Raw genomic sequence first — 19,092 nt, forward strand, 5'->3', positions numbered from 1 at the left:
TCACACGGAGCCATATCTGAGGACACGCGAGGTGTTGCCCTATGTTAGCTCCAGCACATATTTCTACTGGCCAGTTGATTTTTGGCCTTCCGGAGGGCGGGAGAGGCCATTTCTGCCTTCTCCAGGCTTCAGGAGAGCTTCCTGAAGCCTTTTTTTGGGGAAGGTGAAAAATGGCACAACAGGCCTATTGAAAGTTCAGAAACCAACTTCTGGTAAGCCCATTGGGCCTGTTTTTCACCCTCCATAGGCTCCGGAGGCTTTAGTGAAGTTTGTGTGTGTGTGCGCGGGGAGGAGTGCGAGGAGGCATTTGTGTAAGCATGCATGAGGGGAAGGCATTGTATTAGGGGTGTGGGCACACCTACGCACGCTATTTATTTATTTTATTTTATTGGGTTTGTATGCTGCCTCTCCGAGGACTTGGGGCGGCTCACAGCATATACAAAAACAGAACAATAATATAAATCCAATTAATACTACATTAAAACAACCATTAAATTCAGTTAAAAGAAAGTAAAACCTATCAAACCAATCATTCAACACTTCATACTTAAAACATTCATTGATTAGGGGGAAGATCTAAAAGTCCCAAGCCTGGCGGCAAAGATGAGTTTTTAAGCTCTTTCAGAAAGCGAGGAGGGTGGGGGTAGTGCGAATCTCTGGGGGGAGCTGATTCCAGATTCCAGCTATAGAAACATAGAAGATTGACAGTAGAAAAAGACCTCATGGTCCATCTAGTCTGTCCTTATACTATTTGCTATATTTTATCTTAGAATGGATATATGTTTATCCCAGGCATGTTTAAATTCAGTTACTGTGGATTTATCTACCACGTCTGCTGGAAGTTTGTTCCAAGGATCTACTACTCTTTCAGTAAAATAATATTTTCTCATGTTGCTTTTGATCTTTCCCCCAACTAACTTCAGATTGTGTCCCCTTGTTCTTGTGTTCACTTTCCTATTAAAAACACTTCCCTCCTGGACCTTATTTAACATTTTAACATATTTAAATGCGGGCATGTGCACCCTTTTGGCACCTGAGCAAAAAAAGGTTTGCCCTCACTGGTATATAGTTTCCTGTCTGGGCAGGGGGGTTGGACTAGAAGACCTCCCAAGACCTTCCCACTCTTTTATTCTGCTATTCAATTACTCTGCTAGCCAGAATACCTGACTGATATGATCCAGAGCAGGGGTGGGTAGCAGGCAGGACGGGGTGGAACGCAGTTCCACCGGCGGAAATGAAGATGCGTGCACAGCTCCAGCTGATCGGCGGCTGTCATTTCCTGGATTACTGGCCTCGCCTCGCCTCTCCTTCCCCCCCCTGCTGCTGCTGCATCTACGCTCTTTGCTTTTTTCCTCTTTCCTCCTTCCTGGCCTCGGACGAGCTTCCCTCTCTCCTTCCCGGCTCCCCTCCAGCCTCGTTTGGCGGGCCCCAGGGGAAGAGCCTTCTCTGTGGCGGCCCCGGCCCTCTGGAACCAACTCCCCCCGGAGATTAGAATTGCCCCCACCCTCCCTGTCTTTCGTAAACTACTCAAGACTCATTTATACCGCCAGGCATGGGGGAGTTGAGATATTCCTTCCCCCTAGGCCATTACAAGTTATGCATGGTATGTCTGTGTGTATGTTTGGTTTTATAATAAGGGTTTTTAGTTGTTTTATTATTGGATTGTCACATGCTGTTTTTATTATTGTTGTTAGCCGCCCCGAGTCTACGGAGAGGGGCAGCATACAAATCCAATAAATTATTATTGTTGTTGTTGTTGTTGTTATTATTATTATTATTTATAGCATCTCTAAGAAAAGGAAGAGCCTTTTAGTGATTAAAGCACCAGGCTACAAATCAGGAGACTGTGAATTCTAGTCCCACTTAAGGCATGAAAGCCAACTGGGTCACTTTTGGCCAGCCACTCCACTCTCAACCCAACCCATCTCATAGGGGTCTTGTGGGAGAAATAGGAGGCGGATAGATCAAGAGGAAACAGAATTTTATGAGATTTGGAACAAAGTTTATATATGGAAACATAGAAACATAGAAACATAGAAGTCTGACGGCAGAAAAAGACCTCATGGTCCATCCAGTCTGCCCTTATACTATTTTCTGTATTTTATCTTAGGATGGATATATGTTTATCCCAGGCATGTTTAAATTCAGTTACTGTGGATTTATCTACCACGTCTGCTGGAAGTTTGTTCCAAGGATCTACTACTCTTTCAGTAAAATAATATTTTCTCATGTTGCTTTTGATCTTTCCCCCAACTAACTTCAGATTGTGTCCCCTTGTTCTTGTGTTCACTTTCCTATTAAAAACACTTCCCTCCTGGACCTTATTTAACCCTTTAATATATTTAAATGTTTCGATCATGTCCCCCCTTTTCCTTCTGTCCTCCAGACTATACAGATTGAGTTCATTAAGTCTTTCCTGATACGTTTTATGCTTAAGACCTTCGACCATTCTTGTAGCCCGTCTTTGGACCCGTTCAATTTTGTCAATATCTTTTTGTAGGTGAGGTCTCCAGAACTGAACACAGTATTCCAAATGTGGTCTCACCAGCATTCTATATAGTGGGATCATAATCTCCCTCTTCCTGCTTGTTATACCTCTAGCTATGCAGCCAAGCATCCTACTTGCTTTCCCTACCGCCTGACTGCACTGTTCACCCATTTTGAGACTGTCAGAAATCACTACCCCTAAATCCTTTTCTTTTGAAGTATTTGCCAACACTGAACTGCCAATACAATACTCAGATTGAGGATTCCTTTTCCCCAAGTGCATTATTTTACATTTGGAAACATTAAACTGCAGTTTCCATTGCTTAGACCATTTATCTAGTAAAGCTAAATCATTTACCATATTACAGACGCCTCCAGGAATATCAACCCTATTGCACACTTTAGAGTCATCGGCAAATAGGCAAACCTTCCCTACCAAACCTTCCCCTATGTCACTCACAAATATATTAAAAAGAATAGGACCCAGAACAGACCCTTGTGGCACACCGCTTGTAACCTGACTCTGCTCAGAATACTCGCCATTAACAATAACTCTCTGATGTCTACGCTTCAGCCAGCTGCAAATCCATTGAACTATCCAGGGATTAAGTCCAATCTTCACTAATTTATCTATCAGCTCTTTATGTGGAACCGTATCAAAGGCTTTGCTGAAGTCTAGGTAGGCAATATCCACGGCACCACCTTCATCCAACACCTTTGTGACATAGTCAAAGAAATCAATGAGATTAGTCTGACATGATTTGCCTTCAGTAAAGCCATGCTGATTTGGGTCCAATAAGTTATTGTTTTTTAGGTGCTGATTTATCCTCTTTTTGAGTAGAGTCTCCATCATTTTAACTACAACTGATGTCAAGCTAACTGGCCTGTAGTTACCAGCTTCTTCTCTACTGCCCTTCTTGTGAATAGGCACAACACTGGCCATTCTCCAATCCTCAGGAACTTCTCCTGTTAACAAGGATTGGTTAAACAAATCAGTCAGGGGGGTAGTAATGACAGATCTGAGTTCTTTAAGAACTCTGGGGTGGATGCCATCTGGACCCATTGCCTTATTTATCTTTAATCGTTCAAGTTCTTCTAAGACATCGGCTTCTAAGATCACTGGAGCTGAATCCGTACAGCTGGAAGCAATGCTATATCCCTCTATAGTATTATTTTGTAAGGTGTCTTTTGAGAAAACTGAACAGAAGTAGCTATTGAAATGGTCAGCAATCTCCTTATTCCCATTAATGCATGTATTATTCCCGGTACTAAGCTTCGTGATGCCGCAGTTTTTCTTCTTCTTATCATTAATATATCTGAAGAAGGTTTTATCCCCCTTCTTTACAGATTTGGCAATTTCTTCCTCTTTTGAGGCTTTAGCAGCATATATTATCTGTTTCGCCTCCTTCTGCCTCATTTTATATACCTCCCTATCAGCTATACTTCCAGACTCTTTATACCTCCTATAGGCAGCCTTTTTTTCATTGACTATAGCCCTTACATCATTGCTAAACCATAGCGGTTTCTTCTTCCTTTTACCTTTAGTTATTTGTCTTACATACAGTCCAGTGGCTTTTAAGATGGCCTTTTTTAATACAGTCCACTGGGTACTCGCTCCTGCCATTTTATCCCTCCCCTTTAATTCATTATCTAAATATCCCCCCATTGCATTAAAATTTGTTTTTCTGAAATCCAATACTTTGGTTGCATTATAGGATTGCTCACAATGAGTTTTTACATCAAACCACAAACATAGATGGTCACTGCAACCTAAATTTTCTCCCACCTTGACATCTGAAACCCAATTCCCATTCGTAAAAACTAAATCTAGAATATTCTCCCCTCTAGTTGGTGTCTTAACCAGCTGTGCCAGAGCTGCTCCTGTAAAGGCCTCTACTATATTCTTACTTTTGCATGTAAGGGCACTGGGGATATTCCAGTCAACATCAGGCATGTTGAAATCACCCATAACCACAATATCTCCCTTTACTGCCATTTGGGTAATTTCATCCACCATTTTGTTGTCATATTCCTCGGATTGCCCTGGAGGCCTATAGATCACCCCAATTCTAATGACAGAACCTTCTTTATTTTGCATGCAAATCCAGAGAGTCTCTAGATCTTGACACGTATTTTGAATTAGTGTTGTTTTTAGACTTTCTTTAATATAAATGGCTACTCCACCTCCCCTTCTCTCTATTCTATCCTTCCTATACAGTGTATATCCTGGTATGGATATTTCCCATTCATTAGAATCCTTAAACCATGTCTCAGTTATGGCAACCAGGTCCAAATTATCTCTAGATATTATGGCCATTAATTCACAGAGCTTGTTGCTCAAGCTTCGAGCATTTGTGCACATTACCCGAAGAACATTATTTTCGTTATTAGTTTGGCCCTTATCATCAACAACTACATCTATATTATTTGCAGCTCCCTTTTCATAAGCTTCCAAAAACTGCTTTATCCTCATTGGTCGGGGACAGAAATCACCCACATCAGTTACATCTAAATAAGAAGAAGTAAAAGTAAAAAGAATAGGTGAATAATAGAAGTATGAGTACGTATTAAATTTTGTGTTGGATGTAGTCTATATATGAAGATTTATTATATAAGGTTAAACAAATTTCTTCTTTTCATTTAAAGTAATATGTAGATTTAAAGTATTAATAATGTGTTTTTTTTCTGTATTGAAATTTATCTTCTAGAATAAGCTGGGAAATTGCAACCCCACTTTTATGTTAAATGTATGTTTGTTTGTTTTGTCTATTTTATGAAAACTAATAAAATTTATTGGGGAAAAAAAAAGGAGGCGGAAAGAGTATTAGGGATGTTTGCTGCCTTCAGGTATTTGACAATAATAAAGGTGGGATATAAATAAAATAAATAAAAAGCCAAAGGTACAAAAGAATAGCTGGTCAGCCTATTGTAGCTACTAAAACAAATGCTATCACATTCTCTGCCTGTCTCCCTTACCTCTAGCAGAGAATGCAAAGTATGGGGAAGCAATGAATTATTGTTTAAGACTGGTTATCTCTAGATGCATCAGATTTCAGTTTCTGGAATCACATAGAAACCTCTCTCTGTTCTGTCATATATAATCTACCATAGCTAGATAGCATAAACATTGTGGTTTGTTTAGGTTTGGAGAAAACTGGAGTGGGGAAATCAATTTTTACCTTACATAGAAACATAGAAGTCTGACGGCAGAAAAAGACCTCATGGTCCATCTAGTCTGCCCTTATACTATTTTCTGTATTTTATCTTAGAATGGATATATGTTTATCCCAGGCATGTTTAAATTCAGTTACTGTGGATTTATCTACCACGTCTGCTGGAAGTTTGTTCCAAGGATCTACTACTCTTTCAGTAAAATAATATTTTCTCATGTTGCTTTTGATCTTTCCCCCAACTAACTTCAGATTGTGTCTCCTTGTTCTTGTGTTCTCTTTCCTATTAAAAACACTTCCCTCCTGGACCTTATTTAACCCTTTAACATATTTAAATGTTTTGATCGTCCCCCCTTTTCCTTCTGTCCTCCAGACTATACAGATTGAGTTCATTAAGTCTTTCCTGATACGTTTTATGCTTAAGACCTTCCACCATTCTTGTAGCCCGTCTTTGGACCCGTTCAATTTTGTCAATATCTTTTTGTAGGTGAGGTCTCCAGAACTGAACACAGTATTCCAAATGTGGTCTCACCAGCACTCTATATAGCGGGATCATAATCTCCCTCTTATTGCTTGTTATACCTCTAGCTATGCAGCCAAGCATCCTACTTGCTTTCCCTACCACCCATTTGAGACAGTCAGAAATCACTACCCCTAACATCAGATTATCAGCCATGTGATTTGGAAGGGAAAAGAAACACGAACTTAATCCAAGTCCAAGAAGCATTTTTTTAAAAAAATGAAAATATTTAATCCTTAAAATTCCATTAATTCTAAAATATCATTATGTACTTCTACTTTTACAGATTACGTATTATGCCATTTTGGGTTACAGCATCCTCTTTTAATCTTGAAAACAACAGAGTTGTTGTTGTTGTTGTTGTTATTATTATTATTTATTGGATTTGTATGCCACCCGTCTCCGTAGACTCGGGGCGGCTAACAACAATAATCAAAAGAGCATATAACAATCCGATACTAAAACAACTAAAAACCCTTATTATAAAACCAAACATACACACAAACATACCATGCATAAATTGTAACGGCCTATGGGGAAGGAATATCTCAACTCCCCCATGCCTAGCGGTATAAGTGAGTCTTGAGTAGCTTACGAAAGACAGGGAGGGTGGGGGCAGTTCTAATCTCCGGGGGGAGTTGGTTCCAGAGGGCCGAGGCCGCCACAGAGAAGGCTCTTCCCCTGAGGCCCGCCAAACGACATTGTTTAGTCGATGGGACCTGGAGAAGGCCAACTCTGTGGGACCTTATCGGTTGCTGGAATTCGTGCGGTAGCAGGCGGTTCCGGAGGTAATCTGGTCCAATGCCATGTAGGGCTTTAAAGGTCATGACCAACACTTTGAATTGTGACAGGAAACTGATCGGCAGCCAATGTAAGCCACGGAGTGTTGAAGAAAAGTGGGCGAATCTTGGAAGCCCCATGATGGCTCTCGCGGCTGCATTTTGCACGATCTGAAGTTTCCGAACACTTTTCAAAGGTAGCCCCATGTAGAGAGCGTTGCAGTAATTGAACATCGAGGTGATGTTATTGAACTGTATGATTTACATGACTCCTTTCCTTTAAGAACACAACAGCCTTATGAGGTGGGTTGGGCTGATGAGCGGCCTAAAGTCACCGAGTGAACTTCTGCAGTTGAATTGAATCTGGGTCTGGTGCCAATCCGATATTTTATCTGTCAAGAATAGGGTCAGACTAAAATTTGAATTTGAAGATAATAAGATACATTTTCTCATTTGCAGCAGCTAGCCAATTTTTGCTGATATGAGAAAAGTCAGGCTGATTAGCTTATTATCATTGGACAATTTTAGAACTCAGACGACTTAGAACTTGGCACTTTTTTGCTGCTGACCTGATTCATGAATTGTTGACTATTTCCTATATTTATCATAATTAATATTTATAGTTGCATAGCACTTAGTTTTATATTTTTATACATAGTATTCTTTTTTAAGTGTTTTAACTATTAGTAAGTATCTATATAAATTATTAGGGGGGGTTTAATTGACGGATAATTGGGGTGGAGGGTGAAAGAATGTATGGTATGAATGACTGTTTAATAGCGATTCCACGTTCCGGTTCTGTGAGCTCAACTCAGGATACTGGTATCGAGTGTAATTCTGGCCCTGGGCTCAGGCTGCTGCTACTCAATGCCAGATCAGTGGTAAATAAATCTCTCCTCATCCGGGATTTGATCCTGGATGAGGAGGCCGACCTGGCATGTGTGACTGAAACCTGGCTGGAGTTCCTCTCTCTGAAATTTGCCCAGCCGGGTTCCAGGTATTGCATCAGCCTCGACCCAAGGGAAGGGGAGGAGGAGTGGCTATTATAGCCAGGGAGAGCCTTTGCTTGCATAGACTCGTTGCCCCAGAGATTGCGGGTTGTGAGTACCTCCTGGTGAAGTTGGACTTAGGGGTTCAGGTGGGCTTGTTGCTCACGTACCTGCCTTCCAGCTGCATGTCAACAGCCCTGCCTGTGCTGCTCGAGGAGGTAGCCGGGTTGGCGGTGGGGTTCCCCAGACTCATTGTCTTGGAGAACTTTAACCTGCTGTCACTCAGTGAAACCTCTGGGCCAGCGCAGGAATTCATGCCCACCATGAGAGCCATGGACCTGACTCAAGTAATACAGAGTCCGACTCACAAGGGGGGGCACACACCCAACATGGTATTCCTCTCTGAGCAATTGAGCAATGATTTGAGACTAAGGGGCTAAGAAGTGTTGCCTTTGTCATGGTCAGACCATTTTCTATTGTGGCTTGACTTCCTGGCTCCAATCATTCCCCGCAGGGAGGCGGAACCACCTAGTGGGTCCATCAGGCCTCCCAGACGCCTGATGGGTGCTTGGGGTTATTCCAGATGCACTCATCCACAGTTCAGCAGTCTCTTGCTGAGGCCTGGAACAAGGCTGCAGCGGAGGCTCTTGACCGGATTGCGCCGTTGCAACCTCTCCGCGGCACTAGATCCCGTAAAGCTCCATGGTTCAACGAGGAGCTCCGGGAGTTGAAACGCCAGGAGAGACATCTAGAGAAGCGATGGAGGAAGAGTAAGACCTACAAAGTGGCAAGATGCGCGTATCATGCCGCCTTGATTGCATCAGAGGAATCTCGCCCTGCTGTTCTGTTTAGGGTGACCCGCTCCCTTATTAATCAGGGGGGAGTTGGGGAGCCCTTGCAGAGTAGTGGCTAGGACTTTAACACATTTTTCGCTGATAAAAGTCACTCGGATCCGGGCGAACCTCGACTCCGATTGAATAACAGAGTTGACTGACAATGAGTCAGTCAAGGTGACTGGGGCCCGTACTTGTCCAGCTCTCTACATGGGGCTACCTCTGAAAAGTGTTCGGAAACTTCAGATCGTGCAGAATGCAGCTGCGAGAGCAGTCATGGGCTTACTTAGGTATGCCCATATTTCACCATCACTCCGCAGTCTGCATTGGCTGCCGATCAGTTTCCGGTCACAATTCAAAGTGTTGGTTATGACCTTTAAAGCCCTTCATGGCATTGGACCAGAATATCTCCGAGACTGCCTCCTGCCGCACGAATCCCAGCGACCGATTAGGTCCCACAGAGTGGGCCTTCTCTGGGTCCCGTCAACTAAACAATGTCGGTTGGCGGGCCCCAGGGGAAGAGCCTTCTCTGTGGCGGCACCGGCCCTCTGGAACCAGCTCCCCCCGGAGATTAGAACTGCCCCTACTCTTCCTGCCTTCCGTAAACTCCTTAAAACCCACCTTTGCCGTCAGGCATGGGGGAACTGAAACATCTCCCCCTGGGCATGTTTAATTTATACATGGTATGCTTGTGTGCGTGTCTGTTAGTATATGGGGTTTTTTTTAAAAAAATCTTCAAATATTTTAAATTTAGTCGGATTATTTATGATTTGTTCCACTTGTTGTGAGCCGCCCCGAGTCTTCGGAGAGGGGCGGCATACAAATCCAAATAATAAATAAATAAATAAATAAATCTGGGAAGAGTTTGATCTGGTGACACCTGATAAAGTGGACAAGGCCATTGGAGCTGTGAGTTCCGCCACCTGTTTACTGGATCCATGTCACTGCTGGCTGGTCTCGGCCAGCAGGGAGGTGACACAGAGCTGGGTCCAGGAGATTGTCAACGCTTCCTTGGGGAGGGGGTCCTTTCCAGCTCCATACAAGGAGGGACTTGTGCGCCCCCTCCTCAAGAAGCCTTCCCTGGACCCATCCATACTCAATAACTATCATCCAGTCTCCAACCTTCCCTTTATGGGGAAGGTTGTGGAGAAGGTGGTGGCACTATAGCTCCAGCGGTCCTTGGAAGAAGCCGATTATCTAGGCCCCCAGCATTCAGGATTCAGGCCCGGCTACAGCACGGAAACTGCTTTGGTCACATTGATGGATGATCTCTGGCGGGCCTGGGACAGGGGTTTATCCTCTGTCCTGGTGCTTCTCGACCTCTCAGTGGCTTTCGATACCATCGACTATGGCAGTGATGGCGAACCTATGACATGCGTGTCAGCACTGACACTAGTAGCCATTTTCAGTGACACGCGGCCGCCGGAGAAACAGCACAAGCATGTCTGTCCGGCTGGGGGAAGAATTGGCCCGTTCGGACGTCAGTTTCAGCTGAGGGGGGGGGCGCTGCCTCCCAGCTGATTGGCGCGGCGCCAAGCGTCGGAGCACACCACGAACGGTGGTTGGCTCGCAGGCTGGGAGCGAGGGGAGGGGTTGCAGGCCTATTTCAGGGTCTGCGCGCCTCGCCCCTCTGCTCCCTGCTCGCCTTCCAGAATGGTGTTATAAAGGGAGAGAGGGAGAAAGAGAGGGAGGGGAAGAGGGGAAGGAAGGAAAAGAGAGAGAGAAAGAGAAAAAAGTGGAAGGAAGAGAGAAGGAAAGAAAGGAAGGGAGAGAGAGAAAGGGTGAGAGAGAGAAGATAGGAAGAGAGAGAGAGAGAGAGAGAAATGATAGTATAAAGGGGAGAAAAAAAAGAGAAATGAGAAAATGATTGAGGCAGAGAATGACAGGAAAGAGAGAGAAAGAGAGAGAGAGGTGACTCTTGATTTAAAGCATATGGTAAAAGCACTTAAATAATAACAGAGAAAAAAACCCCCAACCCTCACCTGTTTTTATTAATAGTTATGTTTTTGAATTTGCTGGTTGTTTTAGTTTTAATAGTAATAGAGTTTGGTTTTGTTTTATTATTAATTTCTTTTAATAAAAAAGAAGGGATTTATTATTTATTTATATTTATATTTATTTATTTGTTTGTTCATCTACCTATCTACAAAATACCAACCTTCAATTGAAGATTTAGCCAATGGAATTCAGCAACAAAAAAGTCACTAAATCAGTGATGGCGAACCTGTGGCAGTCCAGCTGGACTGCCACAGGTTCGCCATCACTGGAAGAATTCTCCCTCCCCCTCACTTATCTTAGTTCACGGCACCCCACACAAGTTAAATAACAGCAAGACCAACAAAAGAAACCAACTGACAGATTAACAAAGAAGTCACTAAGTAGGTAAGTTAAATAATTATGCATATTTGTTATTTAAAATATAAATATCACAAAATTATGTTTTTTTCTCAAGGTGACACACCACCCGAGTTATGCTCAGTTTTTTGGCGAATTTTGACACACCAAGCTCAAAAGGTTGCCCATCACTGGACTATGGTATCAAAAGCATACAAATCTAATACAAATCTAATAATTTGTAATACATAATCTAATATATAATCTAATAAATAAATAAATAAATAAAGCCCTTCATGGCACCGGACCAGTCTTCCTCAGGGACCACCTTCTGCTGCACGAATCCCAGCGAACCAGTTAGGTCCCACAGAGTGGGTCTTCTCCGGGTCCTGTCGACTAAACAATGTCATCTGGCGGGACCCAGGGGAAGAGCCTTCTCTGTGTCGGCCCCGACCCTCTGGAATCAGCTCCCCCCAGAGATTAGAATTGCCCCCACCCTCCTTGCCTTTCGTAAACTTCTTAAAACCCACCTCTGCCGTCAGGCATGAGGGAATTGATACGTCTCCCCCGGGCCTATACAATTTATGCATGGTATGTTTGTGTGTATGTTTCTGTTTTTTAATAAGGGTGTTTTTTTGTGATTTTTAAATTATTAGATTTGTTGCATATTGTTTTATTGTTGTTGTGAGCCACCCCGAGTCTACGGAGAGGGGCGGCATACAAATCTAATAAATAGATAGATAGATAGATAGATAGATAGATAGATAGATAGATAGATAGATAGACAGACAGACAGACAGACAGACAGACAGACAGATATTAAATCATTTTTATAAGTATAACTCAAAGTGACAAATCTTACATTTCTGCCTCTTGTTTTTGCTACAACTATCCTGTGAGGCAGGTTGGGCTGAGACTACAGGGAGAAAATATTTTAAGACAGTTGACTCAGTGGGCATGGCTTGGTGGGCGTGGTAGGGGGAGGATACTGCAAAATTCCCATTCCCTCCCCACTCTGGGGCCAGCCAGAGGTGGTATTTGCCGCTTCTCTGAACTACTCCCAATTTCTGCTACCAGTTCCCCAGAACCAGTCAGAATCTGCTGGATGCTGCAAAGTGTAATGAGAAAGGGTAAGAGAGATGCCTTTCTGTTTTGAACTTGTTGAAGTGCCCTTATTTTATACAAATAAAATCACAACGGTGATTTGGCCCCTTAGTCAAGCTCAACTTTCAGGGTTGTTGTTATGAATAAAAAGGAACATGGAACACAATATCCAAAATCACATTTTCAGCAGCATACAAGGAAAATTTCTATAAACTTTTTTATAGATGGTACGTGCCCCCATCGAAACTAGCGAAGATTTACCCGACCCTACAAGACACCTGCTGGAAATGTAAAAAACAAAAAGGTTCCTTTTTTCACCTGTGGTGGTCTTGTCTCAAAATTCAAAAAAATATGGAAAACAATTCACAGATGGCTCATAGAAATTACTAAAGAGGAAATAGAACACACCCCATAAGGTATGCTCCTAGGAATTTGGAAAAGACACTATTCTAAGCAAACACTCTTTCTTATGACTCACATAAATACCGCAGCTAGAATATCGCTAGCACAAATGTGGAAAATTCAATTCAATTTAATTCAATTCAATTTATTAGATTTGTATGCCGCCCCTCTCCGAAGACTCGGGGCGGCTCACAACAATAATAAAAACAGTATAACAATGGAACATATCTAATAATAAAATATATAAAAACCTCAACAATTAAAAACCATACAGCACATACACATCAAACATGAAATATAATAAGCCTGGGGGAGATGTCTTAGTTCCCCCATGCCTGGCGATATAGGTGGTTCTTAAGTAACTTGCTAAAGACAAGGAGGGTGGGGGCCGTTCTAATCTCCGGAGGAAGTTGATTCCAGAGGGCCGGGGCCACCACAGAGAAGGCACTTCCCCTGGGGCCTGCCAAACGACATTGTTTGGTCGACAGACCCCATCAGAAAGTTTAATTATTGACAAAATATATAGATGTCTAGAGATGGATGAAATCACAAACTCAATTAAGGGAATTAACAGCAAAGAATCAAAATGACCATGGTACAAATGGCATGAATGGATTCAAAAGAAAAACTAAAAATGTTACAATACAAAGTATCAGTATATATAGAAAGAATAACAAATACCTTGCAAATATCAATAGAAACGAAGTACAAGCATTTTCTTTCTTTTCTTTTATTTCAAAAATGTGTTCTACCAATGATATAAATAATTGAATGTATACTATTATATAAAAGATATAAGAAAATGAAAGATATATACAAAAGGTAATAGAGATGGAATAAGATCTGTAAAACCTATACAAAACATGTGAGAAATATTTTTGAAAACAATAAAGAAACTTTAAAAAAAAAGAATAAAAAGGAAAAGAGAGCTCATGCTTGCCATTACAAACTCTACAGTGATGGGCTGCCAAAACATTTTCTGCCACACTAGGGCGTACATAAGCGCACTAGAGTGCCTTCCGTCCCCTGTCCTATAGTCTCTCCTATATCTCATATTTCTTCTCTACTATATTCTCTATAACCTTCATTGTATATTGGACAAAATAAATAAACTGTGGGCGTGGTTTGTTTTGTGGGTGTGGCTTGATGATCATGCAACCCAGTAGGAGTGGCTTACCGGCCATGTGACCAGGTGGGAATAGCTTGATAATCATGTGACTAGGTGGGTGGCTTAAAGATCATGTGACTGGATGGGAGTGGCTTACCAATCAAGATAAGTTTTCAAATAGGTGCTTGGACTCTTTTTCAGTTGATTAAGTCACATTATTTGAATAGCCACAAAAAGGACAAACGATAGATAGCATAATTTGTTGAGGAGCACAGTAACATTGTAAGGTTTTCTACTGAACCCACAAGGTTCAGTATGATAACAGATTAGGCAAGTAGCTCACTTTTCTTTAACTGCTATAAAAGTTCAGTTCTAGATAATGATTAAAATGATTAAAGTGTTTATGGGTAAAAACAATACTATTTAATTCTTTCTTATTTTAAAAGCAATTAAGGAACATATTAAGGTACTAGAGAAGGAAGGACAATAAAAAAACTATTTAATATTCAATAAACAGTGCATAAGTCTGTGGAGAGGGGCGGCATACAAATCTAAATAATAATAATAATAATAATAATAATAATAATAATAATAATAATAATAATAATAAACTTACTACCCTCACTGTGTCCCCCTCCCCCGTGGGGGCAGTAGCCCATTACTGAAACTCTACCATACAATAAAAACATTCTACAATGAAATATGTTAAAATGAATTGGGAGAAGCCCTTCCTCGGAAAGAGAGGAGTAAAAAGAGATTTGGGTTTATTTTCCTTCCCCCTCCCCATAGATGAAAGAAAAAAAGGATGTGCCTTTCAATGTTAAAACAAAAATTGCTTCTTCCAAATCTCCCCCCCCTCTGTCTCCTTAAATAATACTCTAACTTCATAAGTTTTCTTTTAAGAAAAAAAAATGAAGTGTTCAAATATGAGGATTCCAACCTGCCTTACACTACAAATTGGTACAATCCAGGATTCTATTGGTTAATGGCTGTATCCAGCAAAATTGATTGGTAAAGCAGCAGTTCCTGGCCATACCACATCAGACTAATGGTGGGAGCCGAAATGTTTCAATGCACTTTATAAGGGGGCTGGGTGGACACAGTTTCTCTACAGAGTGCAATAGTGTGCCAGAGAAAGGATCACCCTTGGTTTATTCTGAATGAACAGGGAGTTGTTATTCAGGAAGGGACTGCAGAACTACCTCGGCAGGTGGCAGCACTGGGTCAATTTATTCTTGATGGAGAATCTACACGAGCTTATAAACTAGTTATACTAGGATGGAACACCACTAGGAAATCTCAGAGCTGTAGGCAAAAACAAAAACGAATTCCACACCACCTTTCAGAAGACAATGGCAAAGCACTTTCAGAAGCAAACAATTACCAATGATCAAAATATCTGTTGCACTTTCTATAGAAATGTGCAGTTGTTAACAGAAGTAGCTCAAGTCAGGAGTCTGTTTTTCAATTGCATCTGTCCAGGTCATAGAATAATTATTCTGTTCCCTAGAGCCATTACATTATTGCAAAGCACAAGGGAGAATAACAACTCTACTGGCAAGGCAATCACTTCGGTAACATCGGAGTTCAGCATTCCATCACAAGCGTAACAATTTCGTCCAAGAAACTGATGGGCAGGGCAGCCTGGTAAAGAACTTATTCATAATAAAATGCCATTTGTGAGACGCTGATTCAAAAAGTTAAAATAAAATTACTTGGGGGGGGGGGGGGAGTTAGCAGCATTACCCCAGCTGCTAGCAAGGCAAAGAACTCAACTTTCTGCATTCCCTTTGGCAAGTGTTTTCAAGGATTTGCAATGTGTTAAGCTAGGATATAAAAGGCTGCTGTGCTGAGGTCTGAAATGCAATATTTTTAGACAAGGAGGATTTAAAGGTTATTGGTGACATTAAAAAAAAAACAACCTTTGGGTTGTTTTCCCCTCTCATAACACCAAAGATTAAGAATACAAAAAAAGGGGGGGAGTTTTGTTTCCGTCCATCAACAGAACTATTTTAAAAAAAATAATAATAATATTTCTGTTGTACTGTAGGCATAATACCCAGTTGAGTTATTCAAAAGAAGCTGAAAACAAGTTAGCAGTGGTAACGTTACACAGCAAACCACATCAACTGCCAAGCCGCAAATCAAAGGGAAATTTCAACCCAGTGAAGTTCTCAATTGGAGATAAAGGACAATAAGGAAATTTAATTGCAAACACCCCCATTTAACCAAGGCAGATTGAGATGGAAAGAAAAGGGGTGTGTGCAGTGGTGGCGGTGGGGGAGAAAGATTATCTTTGCATTTTTAATTTGCAATTTAGTTTCAACATGAATACGCACCCTCCTTCTATTAGCAGCCTTCCCTGGGGCCATTGAGGGGTGTGTGGTTATTTTAAAAAAAGGTTTTTGAAGGGGGTTCTTCTCAGCATACTTAAAAGGCTATCAGTCAAGAGGAAAGAACTGAGTTCAGAAATGGGGTTTTTTTTCCAACTCCATCTCCCAGTCTAACTGCAAGAAATAAGCAGAGGAGGGTGAGGAAACCTATCTTTCTATTTACTATGCATTTGCAAGTCAAATTATTTGTTTGGGGGTGGGGGAGGAAGGAATCCAGTGATTGAACTCCACGGTCCAACCCCCCCACCCCCCAACATTTATATTTTGTTCTGCTTGTCCATATACATATATTCAACTAGCTAATCCAGACTTCCTCCAAAAGAACATTATTCAAAAAAAAAAGGGAGAAACAAAATAAGGCAACGTTGCAGAGAATATATCCACCCCCCCCCGACATTGATCAATAAATCCTCCAATTCCCCAAACCTGACATGATTTTAACTGATAGGAATCAAATATGCAACCCACAAATCTCTCTCGTTTTGTTCATATTTGCTGTTCTTTGTTGTCCTGGCCGCTGAATCCTTCTCTTGCGAGTTGTTGTTTAGACACTCACAACCTCCTGATTCATATTACGTACTGTGATTATTATTATTATTCTTTTTTTAAAGGTGAGTTTGGAAATGTAATGGAACAGTGAGTCCCAAATCCTAAAGGTAGTTTTCCTTCAGCAACATCTTTTAAAGGAGATTATTAAAAAAAAAAATCGTCTCCACTGGGGGATGAGGGGGGGGGGGAGGAAGGGAAAAAAGGGGGCGTGTTTGTGCAGAAACTCAGAGACTCTATTGAAAAGATACTAGAAAATGAAAGAAACCATTGAGAGCCCTAAGCAAGAGGCTGGGGGGCGGGGGGGGGGTGTTACGAGATCCCTATCACACACACACACACACAAGTGTTAATGTCCTTAAAACTAAACCCTCCGTAACCTCCCCTCCCCCAATTCCCCCCCCCTCAAAAAAAAAAATCCTGCAAGTGATTATTTTTTTTAAAGGCTCTTTCTGCACCGCTTCCTTTTGCAGGGCAATTTTTTCCCTTTTGCTTTTCACACACATATATATTTTTTTAAAAAAACAATTCTGTGTCAACAATTCATTGTTAGTTCCCTAACCCGGCTTACCTGGTCTTGGAGGAGAGGAACGCCAGTTTGATCAATCCATAGGTAAACAATTGGATGCTGTCTTTCGCTATGCTGGCCACTTTTAAGCGGTGCTCTAAAATGTGCAATTCCATCTTTTTTTTTCTTTCTCATTTGTAGTTCATCTGTTTCGGTTCTCCGCTTTCTTGTGGGCTGTTTCTCTCTCTCTCTCTCGCCCCCTCCCCTTACTCAACCAGAGTATTTTTCCACTGTCTTCTTTCCTTTTACGTTTTCCAGCGCAGGCAGAGAGAGAGAGAGAAGCGGAGGGGGTGGGGGGAGGCTAATAATGACTTTAGAAAGGGGGTGGGATATGCTAGTTATTATTATTTTTTTTTTAAAGGAAAAGAAACGGGGGCAAATGCAGGAAAGGAGTTATTGCTAAGTCCAGAAGTAGAAGGAATGAGGAAAGGAGAAAAAAAAAAAAGCAAAGGAGAGAAAGGGGGGGAAATGAGGAGGGGGAGGCAGCAGAAGCAGGGAAGAGAGTTGGGAGCTGGAGAGTGCAGGAAAGCTGCTGCTGCTGTTTCAGAATGTAACAAACAACTTGCCAGTCAAACGAGCTCCCAGTGGGCATGCGCGCAGAGCGGAGCTTCCTGGGAAATGTAGTTCGAAGGGCGGAGCGCTGCTAAGTTTATCTCTCCTCCCTATCCTTTAAATACTGTAATAAGCAAATTGAAAAAGAGGGCGGTTGCTTCTCAAAATAAAAGGGAAAACTTGCTATTTTAGGTCAAGATATCATGTTAGTTTTTTAAAGACTGGCATCCATTTACTGCTCACAGTTAGGGGATTTTTTTCGGCGCTGACCACTCTAAAGACCAGACCCTGGCCTGACCTAAACACCCAGACCCACTCTGCAGACCCCTAGTTACTCCAACACTCCGCAGTCTGCATTGGTTGCCGATCAATTTCCGGTCACAATTCAAAGTGTTGGTCATCACCTATAAAGCCCTTCATGGCACCGGACCAGGGTATCTACGAGACCGCCTTCTGCCGCATGAATCCCAGCGACCGGTTAGGCCCCACAGAGTTGGTCTCCTCCGGGTCCCGTCAACTAAACAATGTCGTTTGGCGGGACCCAGAGGAAGAGCCTTCTCTGTGGCGGCTCCGACCCTCTGGAGTCAGCTCCCTCCAGAGATTAGAATTGCCCCAACCCTCCTTGCCTTTCGTAAACTCCTCAAAACCCACCTCTGTCGTCAAGCGTGGGGGAAATGAAACATCTCCCCCTGCCTATGTAGGTTTTCTTGTGTATGTTATGACTGTATGTATGCTTTTTATATATTGGGGTTTCTTGTTTTTAGACTTTTTAAATGTATTATTGTTATTTTAGATTCTAACTATTAAATTTGTCATTGTATATTGTTTTTATCATTGCTGTGAGCCGCCCCGAGTCTACGGAGAGGGGCGGCATACAAATCTAATTAATAATAATAATAATAATAATAATAATAATAATAATAATAATAATTGTTTGCTTTATGGCAACACGGTGCATCACAGTCACTGCACTGGAGTGTTTGTGTGGTTTCTGTGCTTGGCCGCTGTCGGTAGGAGGTCGGGGTCCGCTCCAGTGCGAGGATGAAAGAGCTCACTGCGTCTGCCGGGACTCCTCCGGTTCCTGCTTTCCTTATGATTGATCAGGAAAGTAGGAACCGGAGGAGTCCCAGCAGACGCGGTGAGCTCTTTCATCCTCGCACTGGAGCGGACCCTGACCTCCATGGACCAGTCACAGATAGCGGGCGGGCCGGTCACAGACAGTGGGCAGGCTGGATGTGGCCCGCGGGCCACCACTTACCCAGGTCTGCCCTGGAGGCTCTCTGGAAGCCAAAAATTAATTAATTTAT

General features: G+C 42.1%; 1 protein-coding gene across 1 annotated transcript in view; it reads right to left on the reverse strand.

Annotated features, from left to right (window-relative positions):
• Positions 1 to 17,792, reverse strand: part of CASTOR2 (cytosolic arginine sensor for mTORC1 subunit 2) — a 182,167-nt gene extending 164,375 nt beyond the window's left edge. Inside the window, exon 1 of the mRNA XM_070735232.1 lies at positions 17,237 to 17,792. Within this exon, the coding sequence (XP_070591333.1) occupies positions 17,237 to 17,349 (113 nt within the window). The 5' untranslated portion in view covers positions 17,350 to 17,792. The remainder of the gene's footprint in view (positions 1 to 17,236) is intronic.
• Between the last annotated feature and the right edge of the window lie 1,300 nt (positions 17,793 to 19,092).

This window comes from Erythrolamprus reginae, chromosome 1 (genome assembly GCF_031021105.1).
Source record: "Erythrolamprus reginae isolate rEryReg1 chromosome 1, rEryReg1.hap1, whole genome shotgun sequence".
Lineage (NCBI taxonomy): Eukaryota > Metazoa > Chordata > Lepidosauria > Squamata > Dipsadidae > Erythrolamprus > Erythrolamprus reginae.